Genomic DNA, 23,472 nt, shown 5'->3' on the forward strand with positions numbered 1-23,472 from the left:
ATTATGACAGAAGATTAGATCAAATTATGTTCAGTAGGACTTGCTTCATTAATCCATTCATTTAATTAATTAAAAACTTTCATTTAACAAATATTTGGGGATGGCTTCTAGAACACGCTATTTGTGGGGTTGCTTCCACATAAAACATAGTATGAAAAGAGCTTGGGATTTAGTGACGGATGAACCTGGGTTCAAATTCTGAGTGTATCCAGATTATGAACCCTTTGATCTTGATCACGTCATTAAACCTCTATGAGTCTCGGCCTCTTTATCTGCAAAGATCCAAGGTTAAATCTACCTGTCAGCAGTGTGGTGAAAACTAGATAAACCGCACAAAATGGCTTATTTTGGCAGGTAGTAGGTAGTCAGCAAACATTGGTTCCTTTCTTTTCTACCATGCTTTAGTTCTTGAGAATGTGGTGTTCTGACCATCCTGGACAACAGATTTCACAGTAAAAATAGACTGGGGGTTTTCAGTTGCTCGAATGATTCACATTGAAATTCTCTTCTGACTGGAGTTTTTCCTCCTACCATCCTGCAAATCTTTGAAGGCAGGTTGAATTCGTTTTGGTGTCTCCAGTGCCTAGCACATACTAAATTCTAATTAAAGGTTTAACATATAAGTGACAAAAAGGAGGAGAGGAAGAGAAAAAAAAGGACGAGCCTACCCATATTTGCAAAGAGTAGGACATGACTGAGAGACTGAGTATGCATGCACCCATATTCACTTCTGTTTTCCTCTCATCAAACTTCATTTTGCCCTAAATTGCACAAATTGGCATTCTTAATCACCACCCAATGCACCTGTTAGTGTAGTGCACAATATAAGTTTTATTAAAAATAAGTGATGAGTTTATATCTTTCTTCCAAACCCTGTTTTAACCACAACTAGAACATGAACGTGCCTTTCTAACAGAAATGAGTTCGCATCTGCCTGGTATTTTTTTGTACAGAATGGGGGTCGGGGCAGTGCTTCTGTATAAAACAATGCTAATTAAGCTTGCATTTTCTTGGCCACATTGAGAAGACTCTGGGATGATACATGTGAAAAAAGACACCGTGCTTCTAAATTTCCCATACAATTCCATTTTGTGGAATGCCCTGAACACTTGTAATAACTCTCTCCCAAGTCTCCGTAATAGGATACTCCTAAAAGTAGATTCCTAGAATCATCTCCAAATATTTGTTATTAAGTCCTCTTATACCTAAAACAGAGCTACCTGTTTTGAAATATACTCTGCCCTGAAGAGTAAAATATTTATTTATTCACTCATCAAATATATATTAACTATCTTCTATGTGCCTGGTTTAGAAATTTATACTACTTTTACTCACTTCATTCCTTCCAAAGAAATCCCAGAGCTGATCTCCTTCAGAATGGACTGGTTGGCCTGGCGTGCTGCGATTCATGGGGTCGCAAAGAGTCGGACACGACTGAGCGACTTATCTGATCTGATCTTACTCTCTTCATAGTACTTCCTTCTCTTTTATTATACAATAAAAGAAGAACAAGAAACAAGATAAAACAAGAAACAGGGAAGAGAAATGGGGCTTGCAGGGAAAGTTAGTTGCTGAGTCTAAGATTTAACAAGAATCAGAGGACTTTGGTGTAGTCTATATTGGATTTATTTAGCAAATTTATTTACCACACTTACACTTTCTTCTCGTGAGAGAAGGAACACCTGTAACTTCCTCTGGAACTCCCCACAGCATACAGCAGAACTCCCCTCTTCACTGTTTGGGCCTTTGACAAAAACCCATTTTCTGCTTGCTTTTCCCCTCTGCCTTCTACAGAGTGTAAGAGTATATACACACATGGAACCCTTTATGGAAGCATAAAGTGTGCTATCTCTCAGGCAGGTGACATTTTCCAGCTAACTTTCACAAGAGGATAGGGCAATTGGCAAACATGAGTCATGCATCTGAGTCACTCAGAATAACTAGAAGATTGTTAGTTGGTCTAATTTTCCCACAATTGAAGTTTTTAAAACATGCAAAGCTTTCAGCTTGATTACTTGATATAAAATAAGTTTAGGAAAGCAGTACAGTTTTGCAATCCTAAAGTATTCTTGAAAGTGAAAGTGAAGTCGCTTAGTCGTGTCTGACTCTTTGCGACCCCATGGACTGTAGCCCACAAGGCTTCTCTGTCCGTGGGATTTTCCAGGCAAGAGTACTGGAGTGGGTTGCCATTTCCTTCTCCAGGGGATCTTCCCAACCCAGGGATCGAACCCAAGTCTCCTGCATTGCAGGCAGACGCTTTACCCTCTGAGCCATCTTACTTATTGTAAGTTACAGAGGAAATCAAAACACTCTTGCAAACAATTCTGTGAAGAGGTTTTTCTCAAGCTTGGCTGCATATTAGGGTCACTAATGAGAGGGCCTCAACCTTAGCCATAGTTGGTATCAGCTTGGGAAGCTTTTAAAACATGCTCAGACCCCACTTTGTATCCTATAAAATTAAATTCTAATCATTTTGTGAGGCCAGCATTAACTAAAAATAATTTACTGGGAGTTTCTAATGTGCAAGGAGCATTGAGAAACCATTCAAAGTGTTGTTCTCAGTTTTCTTAGGCAGCTAGTTAGGAATGCAGAATCTCAGTCCCTTCCCAGGACCTAAAGAAGCAGAACCTGCATTTTGACAAGGCTGGGGGATTCAAATGCATATTAACATTTAAGAAACAGAGTTATAACACTGGTTTGTATTTGGTCTGTTGTGTAAGATAGAGTAACAGTTAACATTTATTAAACACAATGAACCAGACACTAGGCTAAACTGTACATCTCATTTGATGTCCCCAAAGCTGCAAGACTGGAGTCACTGCACTCATTTTACAGATGGGGAAACTGAGGCTTAAAGAAAAGATGCAACTCACCCAAAGTAAAAAAGTGGGAGCTCATGGAGTTGGAATTCACATTCATATCTCTGTGCCCTGAAAGCCTATACTTCTAACAGATATGACTATATATCTACTGGCCTGTGTATACTACATACGTTAATGAAACAGATATACTTTTCAGCTTTATACTAAGTAAAAGACATTTGTGTTCTATTTCATATGTCACATGGTTATAAAACTAAACTTCAACGTAGCACTGAACTCCTGATGTCATCAGACAAAGGAGAACACTGAAAAAGTTTCCACAACTGCAAAACTAGGCAGACAAAATATTCGTTTGGTCATCTTGACTAAATTAAAGGGTGAAGGACGTGGCTACAGCATGAAAAATTAATACATGAAGGTTCTTTAGACAGATGAAAATAGCTGGCTTGAGTAATGCTAGAGCCTTTTTGAAAGTTCTTGGGAGAAGTTTGCATTTTATTTGCAATCAGGAGTCAGCACCTGTCATATCTCCAGGAAACACAAAACAATTTATTTGCATTAACTCCCAAGATAGCTTCCTCTTTAAGCTAATTTTATACTTTTCTTCTGCATTAACAGAAACTTAAATGTTTACAGACTTCCTACCTTAGGGATTTGAAAAGTGAGGATGGGTCTAGGTGGGGAGGTGAGAGGGGATTGCTTTATACAGCCAGTCCTCAGAAAACTCTAGTTCCTGGTTCTGGATAGATGCTGCTCTGGACACCTGACTCATGCACTTCTCTTTGCAAGAATGCTGCATGAGACATCTTGTCTACTTGAAATCCCTTCCCCAACCTGATTCTTCTGCTTTGTATATCTCAGGGGTCAGCAGATGTAGTTTTGAAGGCCGGCTATAACCTAGACAGAATGACCCAGGGTGTGGTCCCTGTCCTAGAGTGACATCAAGCATCACCATGGCCATGTGCCTCCTGAGTTTTATTCTTCTCAGATGGACGAAGAAAGAAGGAAGCATCAATGAGAGACATAAGATTGGGGTTACTTTTTCTTCCAAGACATGACGAAGTACAAAAATAAATATTTTTCTTCAATGTGTCTAAGTTACAAGATGCCTTAGGTTTTGAAATGAAAATATAAGAAAAAAAAAAAACTGAACTACAATGCTACAGTAATAAGAGAGTGATATGAGTGAAAGTATATATACATAGATCAATAATACAGACAGAGGGTCCAGAAAAAGATTCACACAAAAAGAGCCAATTGACATTTTTTTACAAAGGTGCAAAGGCAATCAATGGAAAAAAGACAGTCTTTTCAATAAGTGAACAAATGGGGCTGGAGCAACTGGATGTCCATATACCAAAAAGAAAAATCCCAATCTATACTTCACAAAAATTTTTGTATACTATACAAAAATCAACTGAAGGTGGATGGCAAACCTAAATGTAAAATGTACAACTATAAAATGTTTAGACTAAAACATAGAAGAAAATCTTTCAGGTCGTGGGTTAGGCAAAGAATTCTTAGATATGACTAGCCATCAAAGAAAAAAATTTGATAAATTGGATAGCTTCAAAATTAAAATCTCTCCTTTGCAAAAGACACTGTTAAGAGAATGAAAAGATGAACCACAGACTAGGAGAAAATATTTGCATATCACATATCTGATGAAGAATTTGTATCCAGAATACATAAAAAACTCTCAAAACTGAAAAATAAGAAAATAACCCAATTAAAAATGGTCAATGATTTGATATGCACTTAAGAAGATATATGGATGGGCAATAGGTACATGAAAATATGCTTATCATTGCCAGATACTAGGGAAAGGCAGATTAAACCACAATGAGATACTTCTGTACACCTATTAGAATGTCTTTAAAAACAAAAATGACAATGTCAATACCAAGTAATGTCAAGGATGTGGAACAATTGGAACTCTCATACTTTACTGGCAGGAATGCAAAAACAGTATAGATACTAAGAATGGCTTGATGGTTTCTTATAAAGTTAAATTTTTACTTAATGTATGTCTCAGCAATCCCACTCCTAGGTATTCACCCAAGTGAAATGAAACTCGATGCTTCCACAAAAACCTATATACAAATGTTTAATGCAACTATATTTATAATTGCCAAAAACAGGAAACAACCCAAAAGTCCCTCAACTGGAAAATGAATAAACAAAATGTGGTGCATACGTATAGTGTGATACTAATCAGCAACAAAAAGAAATGAACTACTGATTTATATAACAATATGGATAAATCTCAAATGCACTGTGATAAGTGAAAGCCAGACAAAAGGAAAGTCTAAAAATGATCCCATTTATATAACATTCTGGAAAATGTAAAACTATAGGATAGGGTTGGGGGACGGTTGAGGGGCAGTTTTTGTTTGTTTGGTGACAGAACTGTTCTGGGTCTTGATTGTGGTAGTGGCTATATGACTATGTGTGTGCATGTGTGCTCAGTCGTGTCCAATTCTGCGGCCCCATAGACTGTAGTCCACCAGGCTCCTCTGTCAATGGAATGTCCTGGCAAGCATACTGGAAGGGGCTGCCATTTCCTATTCTAGGGCATATTCCTGACCCAGGGATCAAACCTATGTATCCTGCATTGGTAGGTGAATTCTTTACCACTGAGCCACCTGGGAAGTGGCTATATGATTATGCATATGTCAAAACTCATAGATGCTTTTATTTAAAAAAGTATACATTTTTATTTTATGTCAATTTAAAAGTTAGTAATTTTAAAACGAAAATATTTTCTGATAGCTTTTCACTTCACACTTTAAATTATTTTACAGATAACACAGTAGACCATCCACAGAGCATTCATATAAGGAAAGAATTAATTTCACACCTGTCTCTAAAAATCCCAGCTGGCCAGGGTCCCTTAAGAAGGAAATATCAAGTGTTCATTTAGCTGCCACTGCAAGGGCAGGGCTGGAGTAAGCAGAATATTGGGGTGTTCTCCAAAGATGGCCCCAGGTCAATGACTCTAGTGCCGGACCCTGCTGGGCAGCCCACGGGAGGGGGAGGAATGACTGGGATCACCCGGAAGAGAGGGGAAAGCTCCTCAAAAAGTTATCAGTGCCAACAAAGGCATTCTTTCTCAGTCAAAGGCAGCATGTTGGATGACTTCCCATGGGATTGGCCCTGCTATTACAGAGGACCTAATTCCCTATGTCTATCTCTGTCTTCCTCTCTTACATACTGGTGTTCACCACTATAAAGCGCTCATGACCCTGACTGAACACGTGAATGGTCTGAACTGCCTTCCTCAGGAAAGTGAAACTCTGAAACTGCTTTCCTCCTTGCCATCTATGCCCTCGAGCAGAGTATCTTTCTTCAAAATCCAAAGGCACAGCCTAAGGTTCATTTTTCATTTAGATGCAAGGAAGACTCTGATTTCCCAATTTAAGTAACCCACATTAATGTGTGAATGACCAATGGCTGCTACTGTTGCTTTTTAATAGAGGAAGTGTCTCTGACAGAAGAGAAAAGAACAGCTGCTTGACATCTCATCTTTCAGGACACTTAACCCATGTTCTCTTGGGTCATTTCAGCAATGCATGGTCTGAATGGCCTTGTCATCTTGTCACTATGTTTACTGGAGAGTGGCGATAGATGGACCAATATTATCAGTCCCTGTTTCTGTAAGATAGGGAAACAGGTGTGCACAAGCCACCATGGGCACCATTCTTTTGACAGTGCTTGTCATAGCCGGTAATCACCCTTTCTCTTAAAGAAAGCCTTTAGCCCAAGGACCACATTCTCATCCTCATCTTCAGCTAGGGGTCATCATCTGTTCCTCTTTCTCAGGACCCTCCCCAGCCTTTGACTTTTCTTACCTACTGTCTGTTGAAGCTGCAGTCCCAGGCTCAAAATTAGTAGGAGGAACATGCTCTGTACCGGATCTGAAACAGACAATTGAAAGTCTCAGAGCCTTCAGCAGTTTTGCTGGATCTCATGATCTGGTCATTTGCTCACTCCTGAAAACAATGAAATGACTGGTAAACAAATCTTTGAGGAGGCAGCAGACCGTAGTAGAGTAGAGCTAGGAAGAAAAGTTAAAGGCTGATTGCCTAGAGCAGATGAGAGAGAGGGTAAGAAGAAGTGAGGCACTCTATCGATCCAAATTAGAAGCCCTTCTTCCTTTTCTTGCAACCTTTTCTGAGAATGAACCAGTCCTCATGACTGGTAACCACAAAAGCTGGTTATCTGCGCCTCTTTGTTTCTTCCATAGTTTCAGTGTAGGCCTTTGAAAATCAGTCTTGTTCATCAAATGGATACTGTACACCATCATTTCCAGCTGGACTGCAACTCTGGGAACGGAGCTAGATACTCTATAAATACTTGCTAGTTGACTGAGCAGGTAAAGTTGTCAAAGCTCACAAACTTTCCCACTTAAGGACTTCTCACAGCTAAAGTAAAAGAGACAGGGTATAACACTGTCAACCTCTTTGTCTTCAAAGAGGCTTTTAAATTTTATTGGCCTTGGAAGCATTTCTTCAAGGGGAATTAATCAGACAGAGCCATACATCTGAATCAGGTAAAAGCAGAGCTGCTCCGTGTACAATGGAAAGCCAGTGAAGAATTTGGATCAGGAGAATGACATGACCTCATTTACATTTTTAAAAGAGGACTTAGTTTTGGTGTAGACAATAGACTACTGTTGTAAAGGAGAGTGGGATGGGCAAGATTGGAAGCCGAACGATCAATAAGGAATTTTTTTGCAGAGATGATGATAGTTAGACCAGAGTAGTGGGGCCAGTGGAGATGAGAGGTGGTCTGTTGAAGATTTTTTCCATTTATACATTTAAAACATTTATTGAACTTTTAAAATTTGCCCTTTAAATTATTAAAATTTTAACAGCTTTATTGGAGTATAATTGACATACAATACAATAGAGGATTATGTGTGTGTATACATATATATAAGACACAGATGATTCAGTGGTACAACTCAGTGGTTTTTAGTATATTCTACAGAACTGTGCAACCCATACCACTGCCCAATTCTGGATTATTCTCATCACTCCAAAAAGGAACCCCATGCGCATTAGCTGAAACACCCCAATTCTTCTTCCTCTTCCTCCAGTCCCTGGCAACCACTAACCTTCTTTCTGTCTCTATAAACTTGCTTATTCTGGTTATTTCATATAAATAGAATCATACAATATGTGGTCTTTTGTGTCTAGCTTCTTTCACTGAGCATATTATTTTCAAGACTCCTCTGTGTTGTAATGCATTGCCAGTCTTCACTCCTTTTTACGACAAGCTGATGGCATCACTGACTCGATGGACGTGAGTTTGAGTGAACTCCGGGAGTTGGTGATGGACAGGGAGGCCCTGGCATGCTGTGATTCATGGGGTCGCAAGGAGTTGGACATGACTGAGTGACTGAACTGAACTGAACTGAGCACTGAAGAATTGATGTTTTTGAATTGTGGTGCTGGAGAAAACTCTTGAGAGTCCCTTGGACTGCAAGGAGATCCAACCAGTCCATTCTAAAGGAGATCAGCCCTGGGTGTTCATTGGAAGGACTGATGTTGAAGCTGAAACTCCAATACTTTGGCCACCTAATGTGAAAAACTGTGTCATTTGAAAAGACCCTGAAAGATTGAGGGCAGGAGGAGAAGGAGATGACAGAGGATGAGATGGTTGGATGGCATCACCGACTCAATGGACATGAGCTTGGGTGGGCTCTGGGAGTTAGTGAGGGACAGGGAGGCCTGGTGTGCTGCAGTTCATGGGGTCACAAGGAGTCAGACACAACCAAGTGAAGGAACTGAACTGAATTGATTATTCTATCAGTGTGTATTCACACCACATCTTTCTTATCCACTCAACAGTTGATAGATATTTGAGTTGTTTCCATTTGTTGGCTATAATGCTGCTATGAACATTCATTTACAAGTTTTTGTGTAGATATGTTTCTGAATCACTTGAGTGTACATGTAGGAGTAGAACTGCTTGGTTAAATGGTAACTCTGTATTTAACTTTCCCAGAAACTGTCAAACTGTTTATCAAATATACGATTTGCAATGGCTCTCTCCCATCCTATGATTGTCTTTTCAGTTTCTTGATAGAGTTCTTTGAAGCCCAGATGTTTTAATTTAATTGTAACGTACAAATTAATTTTGATGAAGGCTAGTTTTGTTTAAAACTTTCTCTTTTAATTGCTTGTTCTTTAGGTGTCGTCTCTAAGAAATCATTGCCTAACCCAAGGTCACAAAGATTTACATCTATGTTTCCTTCTGAGAATTTCACAGCTTTAGTTCTTTTATTTACATCTTTAACCCAGTTTGAGTTAATTTTTGTCAATGGTGTGAGGTAAGATTTTATTCGTTCATTTGCACGTAGACATCCAATTATCTCTGCACAATTTGTTGAAAACAGCATTCTTTTTCCATTGAATTGCCATAGCACCCTCACCAAAAATCAACTGACCTTAAATGCATGGGCTTAGCTTGAAATCTCAATTCTATTCCATTGATATAAATGTCTGTCTTTTTTTTAAATGGTGATATTTATTTAAATGATATCTATTTTCAAATTATAAATGTATAATCTAATATTTCCTTTCAAAACCTCTTTTTTTCTTTCTTTTTTTTTTTAAATTTTATTTTATTTTTAAACCTGAAACACTGTATTAGTTTTGCCAAACATCAAAACGAATCCACCACAGCTATACATGTGCTCCCCATCCTGAACCCTCCTCCCTCCTCCCTCCCCACACCATCCCTCTGGGTCGCCCCAGTGCACCAGCCCCAAGTATCCAGTATCGTGCATTGAACCTGGACCGGCAACTCGTTTCATACATGATATTACACATGTTTCAATGCCATTCTCCCAAATCTTCCCACCCTCTCCCTCTCCAACAGAGTCCATTAGACTGTTTTATGTTTGTACCACAGATTGCTGATTATGTGGTAGCTTTACAATAAGTTTTGAAATCGGGAAATGTGAATCTTCAAACTTGATTTTCTTTTTTTAAGACTTTACTTTTATTATTATTTGATGTGTGGCTGTTCTTGCTCTCTTGCATTTCCATGTGAATTTTAGGAAAAACTACTCCATTTCCACACAAGAAAGCAGGTGGAATTTTGACAGGGATTGCACTAAATCTGTAGGTCTATTGGGGAATACAGCCATCTTTATAACATTAAGTTTTCTAATCCATGAATGCAGCATGTTTTTCCATTCATTTAAGTATTCTATATTTTTAGAGAAGATTTGATGGGAATTGCTGACAGGTTGGAAATATAGTTTAACAAAAGTAAATAAATCTAGGAAAATTTCTAGGTTTGGGGCTTGAGTCACTAGGAATGGAGATACCTATTAAAAAGAAAACTAAGAAAGAAGCAGATTTGAGAGCAGAAATCAAGAACTGTATTTGGACTATCTTTGGTTTGAAATGACTATTAGACTCCAAGTAAAGATGTTTAGTAGGCAGGTGGACAACTGGTGGTCCAAAGTTTAGGGCAGAGATACACATTTGGGAGTCATTAATGCCTAAGTGTTACTTAAAGCCATAGTGCTGCATGGTGTCTCCTAAAGAGAGATAGAGAAGGGACACTGTCAAAGGACTGAGATATGGGGCATTCCAACATTTATGGGTCTTTGGGGGGAATACTAACAAAGCGAACTGGGAGAATGGGTATAAAGGCAAATTAAGCATCTCTTATTTTCTATATTCTGATGCTTTCACATCTGGAGTCTTGTTGACTCTAGAAGGACTGCCTCCTCAGGATTAGCCAATTCCTAGAGACAGTAAACAACTTACCTATTTCATATGCAAATCAACCTATCCAGAGCCCTACCTCTAATCACCTCCTTTTGGGGCTTTCACACTCTGGGCCACTTTATATGTATCGGCTCTGATCACCCTAGGGCCAAATAACAGATTATTCAAACTAGCCCAATTCCTTCCTATGGAAACCACAGTGAGGGCTCCTGCCCACTTTTCCCCCTCTCCTTCTACCTCCTGTGCAACACTGGTATTTGTCTGTATGGCCCTCTGTGGTGTGGCATGCCCCTTTTCTCTTGGGATCTGTGACTATAACAAACTATTTTTTCAATTACAGTCACCTGATCTGTTGGCTTCACCACTAGTAAATAATAATAAAATAACAGATAAAATAATGAACAAAAAAAATAATAATAAAACCTAGAGTTTAAAACATAGAAGGAGGGAGTTATCAGTTGAGCCAAATGCTCCTGAGCACTGGATTTAGCAGTATAAAGGTCACGGATGACCTGGGTAGGCACAGTATCAGTAGACTTCATACAGATAAAAATAGGAAGTAAGGAAGTGGAGGCAACAGAATACGGGCAACTTTTTAGAGAACAGTGCTATAAAAAGGGAAAGAGATGTGAGGCAGTAGCTAGAAGGGAATGCAAGGTCCACAGGGGTCTGTATTCTTGTTTTTAATTTAGGGAGGGAGATATTACAGCAGGTAACAACTGGGTATGATAGTCATACCATACCCATATAGTCATACTATAAAGAAAGCTGAGTGCTGAAGAATTGATGCTTTTGAATTGTGGTATTGGAGAAGACTCTTGAGAGTCCCTTGGACAGCAAGAAGATCCAACCAGTCCATCCTAAAGGAAATCAGTCCTGAATATTCATTGGAAGGACTGATGCTGAAGCTCCAATACTTTGACCCCCTGATGTGAAGAACTGACTCATTGGAAAAGACCCTGATACTGGGAAAGATTGAAGGCTGGAGGAGAAGGGGATGACAGAGGATGAGATGATTGGATGGCATCACCAACTCAATGGACATGAGTTTGAGTAAACTCCGGGAGTTGGGGATGGACAGGGAGGCCTGGCATGGTGCAGTCCATGGGGTCACAAAGAGTTGGACATGACTGAGCGACTGAACTGAACAACTGGGAACAAAATCTAGTGCTTTCCAGCAAGAAATGCTCAAGACACGCCTTTGCTGGACTTGAAAACTCTCTTCCTTATTGAAAATGCAAATACATCCAGAAAAGATATCATTTTAAGCTGTATCTGTAGCCTAGCACTTTCTGAGCATTTTTGTTTCTAGAGTACAAAAGGATAGCGTGTAGCATATAGTTCTGGCAACAGAAAGGACTCCGGATTCACCCAATACTGGTTCTAACTTCCCCTTCTTCCCTCCCCATCCAAGGGGACTTTCCTTGCACACTGCCTCCTTGAGCCAACTGAGAGACAGTCACTGTCCTAAAGGTACTTTCCAACCAGAAGTCTTTCATCTAAGGATAATGTGCCCCATGCAGTGATTAAGAGTTCAGGTTCTAATGTCAGGAACATCCTGAGTTCAAATTCTGAGTCTACAAATTATTAGCCTCTTTCCTGGTGGCTCAGATGGTAAAGAATCTGCCTGCAATGCAGGAGACGCAGGATCAATCCCTGGGTTGGGAAGATCCTCTGGAGAAGGGAATGACTACCCACTTCATTATTCTTGCCTGGAGAATTCCTTGGACAGAGGAACCTGGCAGGCTATAGTCCATGGGATCACAAAGAATCGGACATGACTGAGTGACTAACACTTTCACTTTCAAGACCTCTTGAAAGTGATAGTTTATAAAAACTTCTGTATCCCCATTTCCATAAAGAGTCAATAATAATAACCCATACTTCAAGCCAGAACCCTGGGGGGTCATCTTAAACCTACTCATCTCTCATCTTACACATTCAGTCCATCCCTCAGTCCTATTAATTCTACTTCCTGGATACTTCCTGGATGATGCCTCTTCTTCCCACAGCCCTACTATCACCTTAATTCAGCTTCACATCATTTCTCCTTACACCACAGCATAGCCTCCTCATGCCATTTTTACCTTCTAGTCTTGCTTCCTTCTGTTCCATCCTTCTCTAGTGGTCACAAATCTTGGAGTCATCCTTGATTCCTATGTTTTCTCACCTACATCTGATTCATGAACAAATGCTATAAGCCGTTATTTAAAATATATCCAGAATCTGACCACATCTCACTGCCTCTATTAATATATTAATCTCAGCCATCACTGTCTCTCATGGTGATTCTAACTTTGGCTTCCTACAGGTGATTCTCAACACAGGAACCAGAGCAAGTCTTTAAAAATATGAGTTGAATCATGTCTGCTCAAAACATTTTGGTGGCTCAATATTTCACTGAGAATAAAATCATAAGTCCTTCCAATAACCCATATAAGAGAGGCCTCTGTGTTAAGCCCCTCCTGCCATACTTTAGAAAACTCTATTGTGGCCATGCTCCTTCTGCAGTGTGGGGTGTTTGCTGGGCTGAGAGTTATTATCTGGAGCCCCCGACCTTACCCCACGACCCATTACAATCTGTGTCTTTTGGATGCTAGACTTCCCTGCCCAAATGGCCCTGAGCCCACTTCCAGCCTGTGCAATGCCTTCCTCACATCCACCCCTTTAAGAGTGGATCTTGCTGCAGTGTGCCTATCCCCACCCTTGGATGTTTTCTTTGCTCTTTCTAGGGAGACTGCTTTATATAAAATTGCAACAGCACCACCTCCCCCGTCCCCAGCATTTCCAATTCTCCTTGTCTGTCTCTCTTTCCCAAAACTTTTGTTACCATTGAATTTACCATATAATGTACCTGTTTTATTGTATTATTAATATTACCTGCTGTCTTCCATTATAATATAATCACTCAAAGGGCAGGGATCTTTGTCTGTTTGCTTACTACTATGACTTCAGCCCTAAGCACAGTCTGGCAATAAGGAGGCACTCAGTTAATATTTATTGGATGAACCAACCCTTTACCTAGCAGGCAGAACAATCTCTTGAAAACTGAATAATAAACCTAAACCATGTCACTCCTGCTTAAAAGACTTCAACAGCTCCCACTGTTTACAAGGTGATGTCTTCCAGGCTAGAACAGGAGCTCCCCTGGTATCTTGCAGGGTATTGGTTCCAGAATTGTCTGCAGATACCAAAATCCAGGGATACTCAAGTCCATTATGTAAAGTGGCATAGTATAGCTGGCCATATACATAGGGTTGTAGAGCCCTTTGGATGCAAAAGGTGGACTGCTCTTGATTTGGTCCTTATAACTGTGTGCTAAACAGACAAGTGAACGAGTGTTTATATGCACGACAATTTAGCATCATACTCAGGAATCTTAGTACAGACTCCCAATTGACACAATTCTATCAGAGAAACAGAAACGATATAGTGGCTGTTTATTCTGGGTGCACACAAAAACTTTTTATCAAATAGAGCCAATCACAATAGAATGGGCCACTCATGCATGGGGAGGCCTCATTCCTGGAATTCTTTAAGCACAGGGTACATGCTGAAACAAAAGTTTCCACAAGAGGTAGAAAGTGATCCCTTTTTAACAGTAAGATTATCGACAAGATTATCTCCCAGAAGAACGTTTCCACAGGTATCTCAAGCCCCTCACCAACCTCCCTCAAAACATGGCAATCTGGATAAGACTTCTGCCTCCTGGGCTCCTTAGGAGAACCACATTTTCTGAAAAAAAGTGGATTCTTAAAGCATTTAATGTTAGGGAAGTATGAATTCTTTCATACTCAGTCAGGCAAGGCCTGGAAGAATTTACCTGAAGAACTTACAGGGTGCATTGCCTAAATCAATTAACTTGATGCATCATTTACAGAGCGCCCATGGGTGAGGTACTTCTTCAGCCAAATGAGCATTGTGATGACTCTTCTCCACAATGCAATGAACATGTTCAAACAACCACAGCCTTCTCTAGCTTTCTCTTTTAAAACTCACCTTTGTTTTGGATATAAATATTTTCCTATGCCTGGCCTATGCCTGGTCAATTGTTCATTTTCATCTTAATTATATGTTCCTTATGGACGCATTTGGTTTTGCTAGTCTTTCCATCAAGCAGAGGAAGATTACAGCTATCCTTGTATCAGGCAGGGTAGCCTCTAATAAATACTTTGGAATGTGAGTGGAAAAAATAGTTTTTAATCAAGTAATCAGTTTAGCTGAATTTCTTAATTTCTGGATAATTCTTAATGAAGTTCTGAGTAGTTCTTGATAATTCTGCCTATGAGCATGTCGTAGTAGTTGAGGGCAAGGCAAGTAGTTGAGGGAAGTATGAACTCTTTCATACTCAGTCGGGCAGGGCCTGAAATAATGACCTAAAATGGAACAAAATGGCATAGGATAAGCTTTGAGAAATTTTCTCGTGGCTCCAGGAGGAGTCAAGAAGGGCCCTCTTGGTCAGGAGGTGATCAAGCTTGAGAGTGAGAAGAAGTGAAAACTACCATTTTTAGATTTGTGAAAGGTCCTGCTCAAATTGCTGTCCTCTTTCTGTTGTCACCCAGGCCACTAGAGAAGCTGCTGCTATTGGTGGCATGGTGGAAGGTTTAGGAGACAGGAGATCTGGTCTTTGCTCTGTCTCTGCTGCCTTAGGAACTTATTCTCCACTTTCTACAAAAGCAGGGTGAACTAGGTGATTTCCACAGTCCCTTCTATGTGCCATCTATGCAGCTAACAACCAATCTCAACTATTTTGTTTCACCACGTTAGGTAATCCTCAAGTGTGCGACATACCAAGATTTTTGATGAACCATGAAAATAATATTTTTAGGTATTAATGTGCGATTCCATTTCTAACTACCAAAAGTACCATTGGCATATCAGTAACATTTGATCACTAGTGTCCAAGATAAAGTTACAATAAGTAAGACTGGCCTTATTCCAGCTGAAGTCTTTCACTCCTTTCCTCTAAAAGCCATTTAAGAAAGAGAGTTAAGATGATATCATAGAGATAAATAATACATTTTAACTTATAAACGTGTATTTATATGAACGTGTGTGAGGGTTCAGTCGTGTCTGAGTCTTTCCAACCCTGTGGACTGTAGTCCATCATGTTCCTTTGTCTATGAGATTATCCCAGCAAGAATATTGGAGTGAGTTGCCATTTCCTCCTCCAGGGGCTCTTCCCAACTAAGGGATCTAACTCACGTCTCCTGCGGCTCTTACACTGGCAGGTAGATTCTTTACCACTGAGTCACATGGGAAGCCCATATGAATATGTTCAGTTCAGTTCAGTCACTCAGTTGTGTCTGACTCTTTGCAACTCCATGAATTGCAGCACGCCAGGCCTCCCTGTCCATCACCAACTCCTGGAGTTCACTCAAACTCATGTCCATCGAGTCGGTGATGCCATCCAGCCATCTCATCCTCTGTCATCCCCTTCTCCTCCTGCCCCCAATCCCTCCCAGCATCAGAGTCTTTTCCAATGAGTCAACTCTTTACATGAGGTGGCCAAAGTACTGGAGTTTCAGCTTCAGCATCATTCTTTCTAAAGAACACCCAGGGCTGATCTCCTTTAGAATAGACTGGTTGGATCTCCTTGCAGTCCAAGGGCCTCTCAAGAGTCTTCTCCAACACCACAGTTCAAAAGCATCAATTCTTTGGCACTCAGCTTTCTTCACAGTCCAACTCTCACATCCATACATGACTATTGGAAAAACCATAGCCTTGACTAGACGAACTTTTGTTGACAAAATAATGTCTCTGCTTTTGAATATGCTATCTAGGTTGGTCATAACTTTCCTTCCAAGGAGTAAGCGTCTTTTCATTTCATGGTTGCAATCATGATCTGCAGTGATTTTGGAGCCCCCCAAAATAAAGTCTGACACTGTTTCCACTCTTTCCCCATCTATTTCCCATGAAGAGATGGGACCAGATGCCATGATCTTAGTTTTCTGAATGTTGAGCTTTAAGCCAACTTTTTCACTTTCCTCTTTCACTTTCATCATATGAATGTGTACATAGACATAAAGTTGAACTTTTGATCTGAGACCCCAGGTAGACTATCTGTAGACTTAAGACACAATTCTAATGAATTTAACTTAGCAGTTCAAATTTAACTTAAATTCAAATTGAATCTCAACTTTTTAATCAATAAATAGTAAGCTCCCATTTTTTTCAAGTTTTTATATTAGACTGTGAGAATCAATAGAAGGATTCACCTAAGAAAGCATCTCTACATTTAAAGACATTATAACACAGTCAGAAGGTTAAAATTTGTACACATTAAAAATAAAAAGTGGCATAGAATATTTTGCATGAAGATGAAAAAACCCTGGAAGCTGACTGGTAGTGATGGGATTTGAAGTGAGTCTTTGAAGCACTGATAGGAATTGGAGAGCTGGAACAACTCTTAAGGGCACTGCAGATGGCCTAGGAACAAACATGTAGGGCATGTTGAGGAAGACAATGAAGAGCATAACCTGGCTGGAAATACAATTTGAGAATGTTAAGAGCTTAATACCAGGTAGAGCTGCCAAGAAAGACAGTGACAGTCACTCAAACACTGAGTGACAATAACAAAGAAGTTTGGAAAGATTAAATCTAAATTCCCCCCCCCCCCTTTAGTATATAATGGTGGGAAAGTGGAATTAGAGGCCAGCTACTTGATTAGGGGGTTCACAGTATTCATCCAGAAGTTTGGTAAAGCCCCAGATTTAGGGTCAAAAAAAAAAAAAAAAGGAAGAAAGGGAAAGGAAGGAGAAATTTATTATAAGACAACTAATGGGAAAATTGACAAAACAATTGACAAGTGATCAGCCACATGGGAAAGAAAGAGAAGCAACAAGTTGATTGTGATTTTTGAGGCCAGACTGTCAAGACAATATTGATGTTTTTGGGGGTGGGGAACAACTATAAGACCAAGAACTGATTTTTAAAGGGAAGATGATGGGTTGAGTTTGAGTCAAGAAGTAACGCAAGGCAGTCAAGAAAACTGTAGGTCTAAAGTTTGGGACACTATTTGAGACTAGAGATAAAAAGTTAATTCTGATAAAAATGTAAGATGATATTAAGGAATAAATTAACTCTCTGAGAGGGAGAGTATAAAAAAAAGAGATTAGAAAGAAAAAGTCTGAACTCTGAGGAATGCTCCAAAATTTGGAGAGTAGGAGTAAGAGACCAGAGAAGAAGGCAGAGAAGAAATGATCTAAGAGTGAGAAGCTTCATTATCACAATATCTCAGAGCCATGGGAGGAAAATCCCAAGAAGCAGAAGGGGCTGATAATAGAAAGATCAGGAGAGTAAGAACTGGGAATCAGTCCCAGGGGTATTGGAAAAGGCTGGAGAGCACTGAGGTGACTGGGGCTGGATAAACTTTCAGATTCCTCCATCTATCCTAGAATTCTGCAAGTTGATTTAAAAATTAGGGGAACACAACCTGAGGAAGCCCCACTGCAGAAGACCCAGGATGGGATATGAGGAGGCCAGGATGCAGTTGACTCATTACAGGGTAACCCAAGTATGACACGGTTAATGCTGGTGGCATATTTGGATGTTGCCATGTGGAATAAAAAGGACACACAACAACCTAAGGATCGCTGTCCAATGCATCTTAAAGCAAGTCAATCTGAAGTGTAACTTCTAATACTGTCCCTGAGGAATCTGCTTCACTTCCATCAGTCCCATTGCCTGCTATATTTTATGCACACATCCCACATCTGATGATTTACCTGCCATTTCATCAAATCAACTAATTCAACAACTGAACAAGCACTCAGTGAGAACCTATGCATATACATATGCATATACACTATGATAGGCACTCGGGATTCAGAGGACCTAAATGGTGTGTCTTACCCTACAAGGAGCTGAAGTTTAATGGAAAGGTTCACAGACAGAAGAAATCTGAAAAGACACCTTGAACAGAAAGCAAGGAAGATATGTTGATACTGAGAGTTCAGGTAATGAAGGCAAATAGACTAGTTGAGTGGCAACAGAGACAGTTCATCTATTCATAAACTCTTAGACTTCAAAGGGAGCTTAAAGAACATCCAGGTCAACTGGCATTTAACTCCTGCTGCAACTGTCTGAGGGCTTCCCAGGTGGTGTTAGTGGTAAAGAACCTGCCTGCCAATCCGGCAGACGTAAGAGCCGTAGGTTTGATCCCTGGTTCGGAAGTTCCCCTGCAGGAGGGCATTGCAACCTATTCCAGTGTTCTTGCCTGGAGAATCCCATGCATAAGGAAGCCTGGCAGGCCACAGTCCCTGCGGTTACAAAGAGTTGGACATGACTGAAACAACCTACCACACATGCACAACTATCTGATTACTGCTCACAGTGAATATTCTTACTGTGCATTTTATCAATGTATGTCATTCATTTCCTTCCACAGGACCACAGAATTTCAGGATTAGAAGACCTTAAAGTGAAAGTGAAAGTGAAGCCGCTCAGTCTTGTCCGACTCTTTGCGACCCCGTGGACTGTAGCCCATCAGGCTCCTCTGTCCATGGGATTCTCCAGGCAAGAATACTGGAGTGGGTTGCCATTTCCTTTTCCAGGGGATCTTCCCAACCCAGGGATCAAACCCTGGTCTCCTGCATTGCAGGCAGACGCTTTACCCTCTGAGCCACCAGGGAAGCCCTTATCTGTAGGTAATTTCATTCAAGTTTCACCTCCTCACTTCAACCATTTCTCACATGAGTTCCTTATTGTCTCTATTCTATTACGTACACATGGGTAGTGACCAGTAGTGGTTTTCCTTCATTTTGCTAAACTTTCTTTTATCATTTTATGTAGAATAGAAGCCCTTTAGTAGGCCCAAGTCACACTTTTGTTAAATAATGGTTGTCTATAAGTTAATGTGCATGGTTGGTTTTTTTGCCGTGTCCCTCGGCATGTTGGCTCTTACTTCCCTGACCAGGAATCAAACCTGCAACCCCTGCATTGGAAGCTAGGAGTCTTAACCAGTGGATCACCAGGGAAGTCCTGGTTTGTTTTTTTGTTTTAAATTGATTTTTAGAATATATCTTGTAAACACAGGCTACTGTGGAATGTTGACTGCCTGCCAAAGGGTTAATCACAAACAGATGTTGGATGTAAAAAACCAAATTTTTAAGTTCCATTAACTTTCCAAAATTCTAAGTGGAGTGACAATTTCAGGAATATTTCAAATTTTTCCATTCACATTTATTTTGTGCAGAAAAAAAAAAAACAAAAAACAAAAAAAACCTCACCTCTTAAAACTGCTCAGCAAGAATAATAAGCATAGGACCAACAAGAGAAATCCTACTGTTTTGAGGACAGGTGGAAATTAGCTTGTTTATGCCCCTGAACACAATTTCTGAGGCAGTTTCTCACATCTCTAATGGTGTGGAAAGAAAATGTGCCTGCACTTACCCAACTGTGGCAGCCTCATCATGGTCCGCAACACCAACTCACAAAACGAGACAATCACAGCCCACTTGATGCTCCCATCAGGCCTTGGTGAGGCTCCTCAGGCAAAGACTCAAAAGAAAATAAAACAACAAACAGTAGCTCTTTGTCAGTCCTCACAGAAGCCAACAAAACAAACAGCCAAAATGAAAATAAAACCTAGGTTGCTGCCGAGACCACTGGGTTCTTTCTAGCTGGCAGAGGGACATACGATGACGGCTGACAGAAAAATATGGAGATAAGGTACATTAAGCAAGAGGAGAAAAGATATCATCCCCATCCAGCTCAGGCTTTCTCTTAACATGAGGACAATTCAAACCAAAACTGACTCTAAGGAACTGATTACAGCCCAGCCCACTGGGAAGTTTTTATTTCACTTTCAGCGTTGCACATTCTAGCTACGCACCAAGAAGTTTGCATAGATATTATCTGTTTTCTTAGGCTGCTGTAACAAATCACTACAACCTGAGTGGCTTAAAACCACAGACAGTACATCTACATTTCTCTCACAATTTCTGAGGCTAGAAGTCAGAGGTCAAGGTGTCACATGGCCATACTCCTGCTGAAGCCTCCAGGGAAGAATGCTTCTTTGCCTCTTCCTACCTTCTGGGGACTCCTGTCAAACCTTGGCATTCCTTGGCTGCAGCTGGTCATCCCAATCTCTGCCTTCATCTTCACCTTATTTATGACCTTATTCCTTGCTCATATTCTTTGTGTCCTCTCCTCTTCTTATAAGAACACCAGCCATTGTGTTAGTGCCCACCCTACTCCAGTATGACCTCATCTTAACTAATTACATTTGCTAACACCCTAGTTTCAAATAAGGTCACATTCAGAGGCTCCAGTGGGCATGGAATTTTGGGGGAACACTATTCAACCCACTAGAGCTTCATTTCATTATTGGAGCAACTTGTGGTCTAGATACTGTTAGACCCATGATACATAGGAGGAAACAGTTGACATCAAGCAACCTTTCCTCAGTTGCATGGCTGTATTTGAACTCAAGCCTCCAAGGCCCCACTACACCATGAGGCTTTTCAATAGGGAGACTCAAACCTGGTGGCAAGGAAAGGACAACTTGCATGCAGTCCTGGAAGACCAACTCCATTCCTATGACCCCAATTCGCTTAGTTCATAGGACTGAGGCCAGAAGAGACAGGGTAGGTTTTCTTAGTCATATTTCTCTGATGTGTTCTAATCCTCTTAACATGTCTTACCTCTAAATCTCCCTGCCTAACTGTTTTTCTTCTGAAACAGCAGCCTTTTCCTTTCCTCCTTCTCATTCTTTGTATTTCATCTCTTAAAGAAGAAGGGATGAAACTCGTAGTAGCTGCAAATAGGAGTGGCTGCCTAGACCCCGAGAGTTGGGCTGTGTGGGGAACTGCTTCTCCACCCATAGCTCTAGGCATATGCTTTCAATGAGAGTTGCCTGCTGTTACTTGACCTCCCTTCGGAGAATGGACGAATGTCCCCTGCAAGACTCTAAAAAGTTTAGCATCTGTGGGGTCCACATACCACCCCCCAGAGTTCCTGCCTTTCTTCAGGAGGGAGATATATACTCTCTACTGTTTCCCTTCCTCTACCTCACCTGGGCCCCATGGCATTGGTGGGGCTGCCAGGAAAGTGGCAGACAGGGAACTTTGGGGCACGTGGTGAAGGTGCTTCACAAGTAGGATTCAAAAATGTGAAACAAAGAACGTGGTGATCTAACCATCTCAAAGTCTTCATGCGGAGTGTTCTTGAGGGACAAGGCTTTGCATTTAAAAACTAAACATTCAGCAAGATGATAAGATATTGCTATGAAAGGAAAGGAAGTTTCAAACCTCAAAGGAATCTCAGTTCACAGAGTGATACCCTGATCATCAGAAACATTTCTATTCAGCTAAAGAGCAAAGACTCTGGAAGCAACTTAGAAGAGCTGACTGGGGACCTCCCTGGTGGTCCAGTGGTTAAGAATTTGCCTTGCAATGTAAGGAATGCAGGTTTGATCCCTGGTTAGGGAACTAAGATCTTTCATGCTGTAGGGCAAATAAGCCCTCACTCTGCAATTACTGAGCCCGTGCTTTGGAGCCCAGTGAAAGATCTTGAGTGCCACAACTAAAACTCAATGAAGCCAAATTAATTAATTAATTAATTTAAAAAAGAAAGAAAAGCTGACTAATCTTTGTTAGAACAAGTTGACCTGCCTTTGTCAGAAAAGCAATGTAGCATTAACCAGGTGTTGTCTGAAGAATGTTTGAACACTGAGCAATCTCAGCTAGAAAATACTCTATTACTATGCCAAATAAAAACAAAAGGAAAACTATCAAATCAAAAAACACATGAAGAGCTAAGTTTGCTCAGTTCAGTTCAGTTGCTCAGTCTTGTCCGACTCTTTGCCACCTCGTGAATCCCAGCACGCCAGGCCTCCCTGTCCATCACCAACTCCCGGAGTTCACTCAGACTCACATCCATCGAGTCGGTGATGCCATCCAGCCATCTCATCCTCTGTCATCCCCTTCTTCTCCTGCCCCCAATCCCTCCCAGCATCAGAGTCTTTTCCAATGAGTCAACTCTTCTCATTAGGTGGCCAAAGTACTGGAGTTTCAGCTTCAGCATCAGTCCTTCCAAAGAAATCCCAGGGCTGATCTCCTTCAGAATGGACTGGTTGGATCTCCTTGCAGTCCAAGGGACTCTCAAGAGTCTTCTCCAACACCACAGTTCAAAAGCATCAATTCTTTGGCACTCAGCTTTCTTCACAGTCCAACTCTCACATCCATACATGACCACTGGAAAAACCATAGCCTTGACTAGACGGACCTTTGTTGGCAAAGTAATGTCTCTGCTAAGAAGCAAGAATTTGAGAGGAGAAAAGAGAGAAACTCAAAGCCTTTACAAAAAGAAGAAAATCAAAGTGTTCAAAATACTGAGCAGAAAATTATAAAGGGAAAACCAAATTTGAATTTACAAATGGAGTTTCTTCTTAAAAAATACAATAACATAGGACTTCCTTGGTGGTGTAGCAGATAAGAATCTGCCTGCCAATGCAGGGGTCACGGTTCAATCCCTGGTCTACGAAGATTCTACATGCTCAGAACTACTAAGCCCACGTGCCACAAATTCTGAGCCTGTGCTCTAGAGACCCTAAGCCACAACTACTGGAGCCCATGTGCCCACAGCCTGTGCTGTGTAATAAGAGAAACCACTGTAATGAAAAGCCCGCGCACTGCAATGAAGAATAGACCCCCCTCGCTGCGACTAGAGAAAGCCCGGGTGTGGCCACAAAGACCCAGTGCAACCAAAAAAACAGAATAAAATTTAAAAAATAAGAACAAATTTAAGTCAGACATGTCACCCTTAATCAAGGGTTAAAATATATCTACCATTTACAGAGTTTTTCCTATATATAAACCTCCTAACAATTAACTAAATCTATCAACAGAAACTGGGATGCTAAGCTGTACTAAATTTAAAATGTCCAAATACTTTTG

The 23,472-nt window shown here is 40.6% G+C and overlaps 1 protein-coding gene across 3 annotated transcripts in view; it reads right to left on the reverse strand.

Moving 5' to 3' along the window:
• Positions 1-20,442, reverse strand: part of PDCD1LG2 (programmed cell death 1 ligand 2) — a 129,100-nt gene extending 108,658 nt beyond the window's left edge. The window contains exons 1-2 of one of the 3 annotated variants that reach the window (XM_025279087.3): positions 19,967-20,442; positions 6,674-6,814 (exon numbers count right to left, since the gene is read on the reverse strand). In XM_025279087.3, coding sequence (XP_025134872.2) covers positions 6,674-6,725 — 52 coding nt within the window. In that variant the 5' untranslated portion in view covers positions 6,726-6,814; positions 19,967-20,442. The remainder of the gene's footprint in view (positions 1-6,673; positions 6,815-19,966) is intronic. The other 2 variants (XM_006080601.4, XM_006080602.4) reach the window with 2 other exon arrangements.
• Between the last annotated feature and the right edge of the window lie 3,030 nt (positions 20,443-23,472).

Source organism: Bubalus bubalis, chromosome 3 (genome assembly GCF_019923935.1).
Source record: "Bubalus bubalis isolate 160015118507 breed Murrah chromosome 3, NDDB_SH_1, whole genome shotgun sequence".
Lineage (NCBI taxonomy): Eukaryota > Metazoa > Chordata > Mammalia > Artiodactyla > Bovidae > Bubalus > Bubalus bubalis.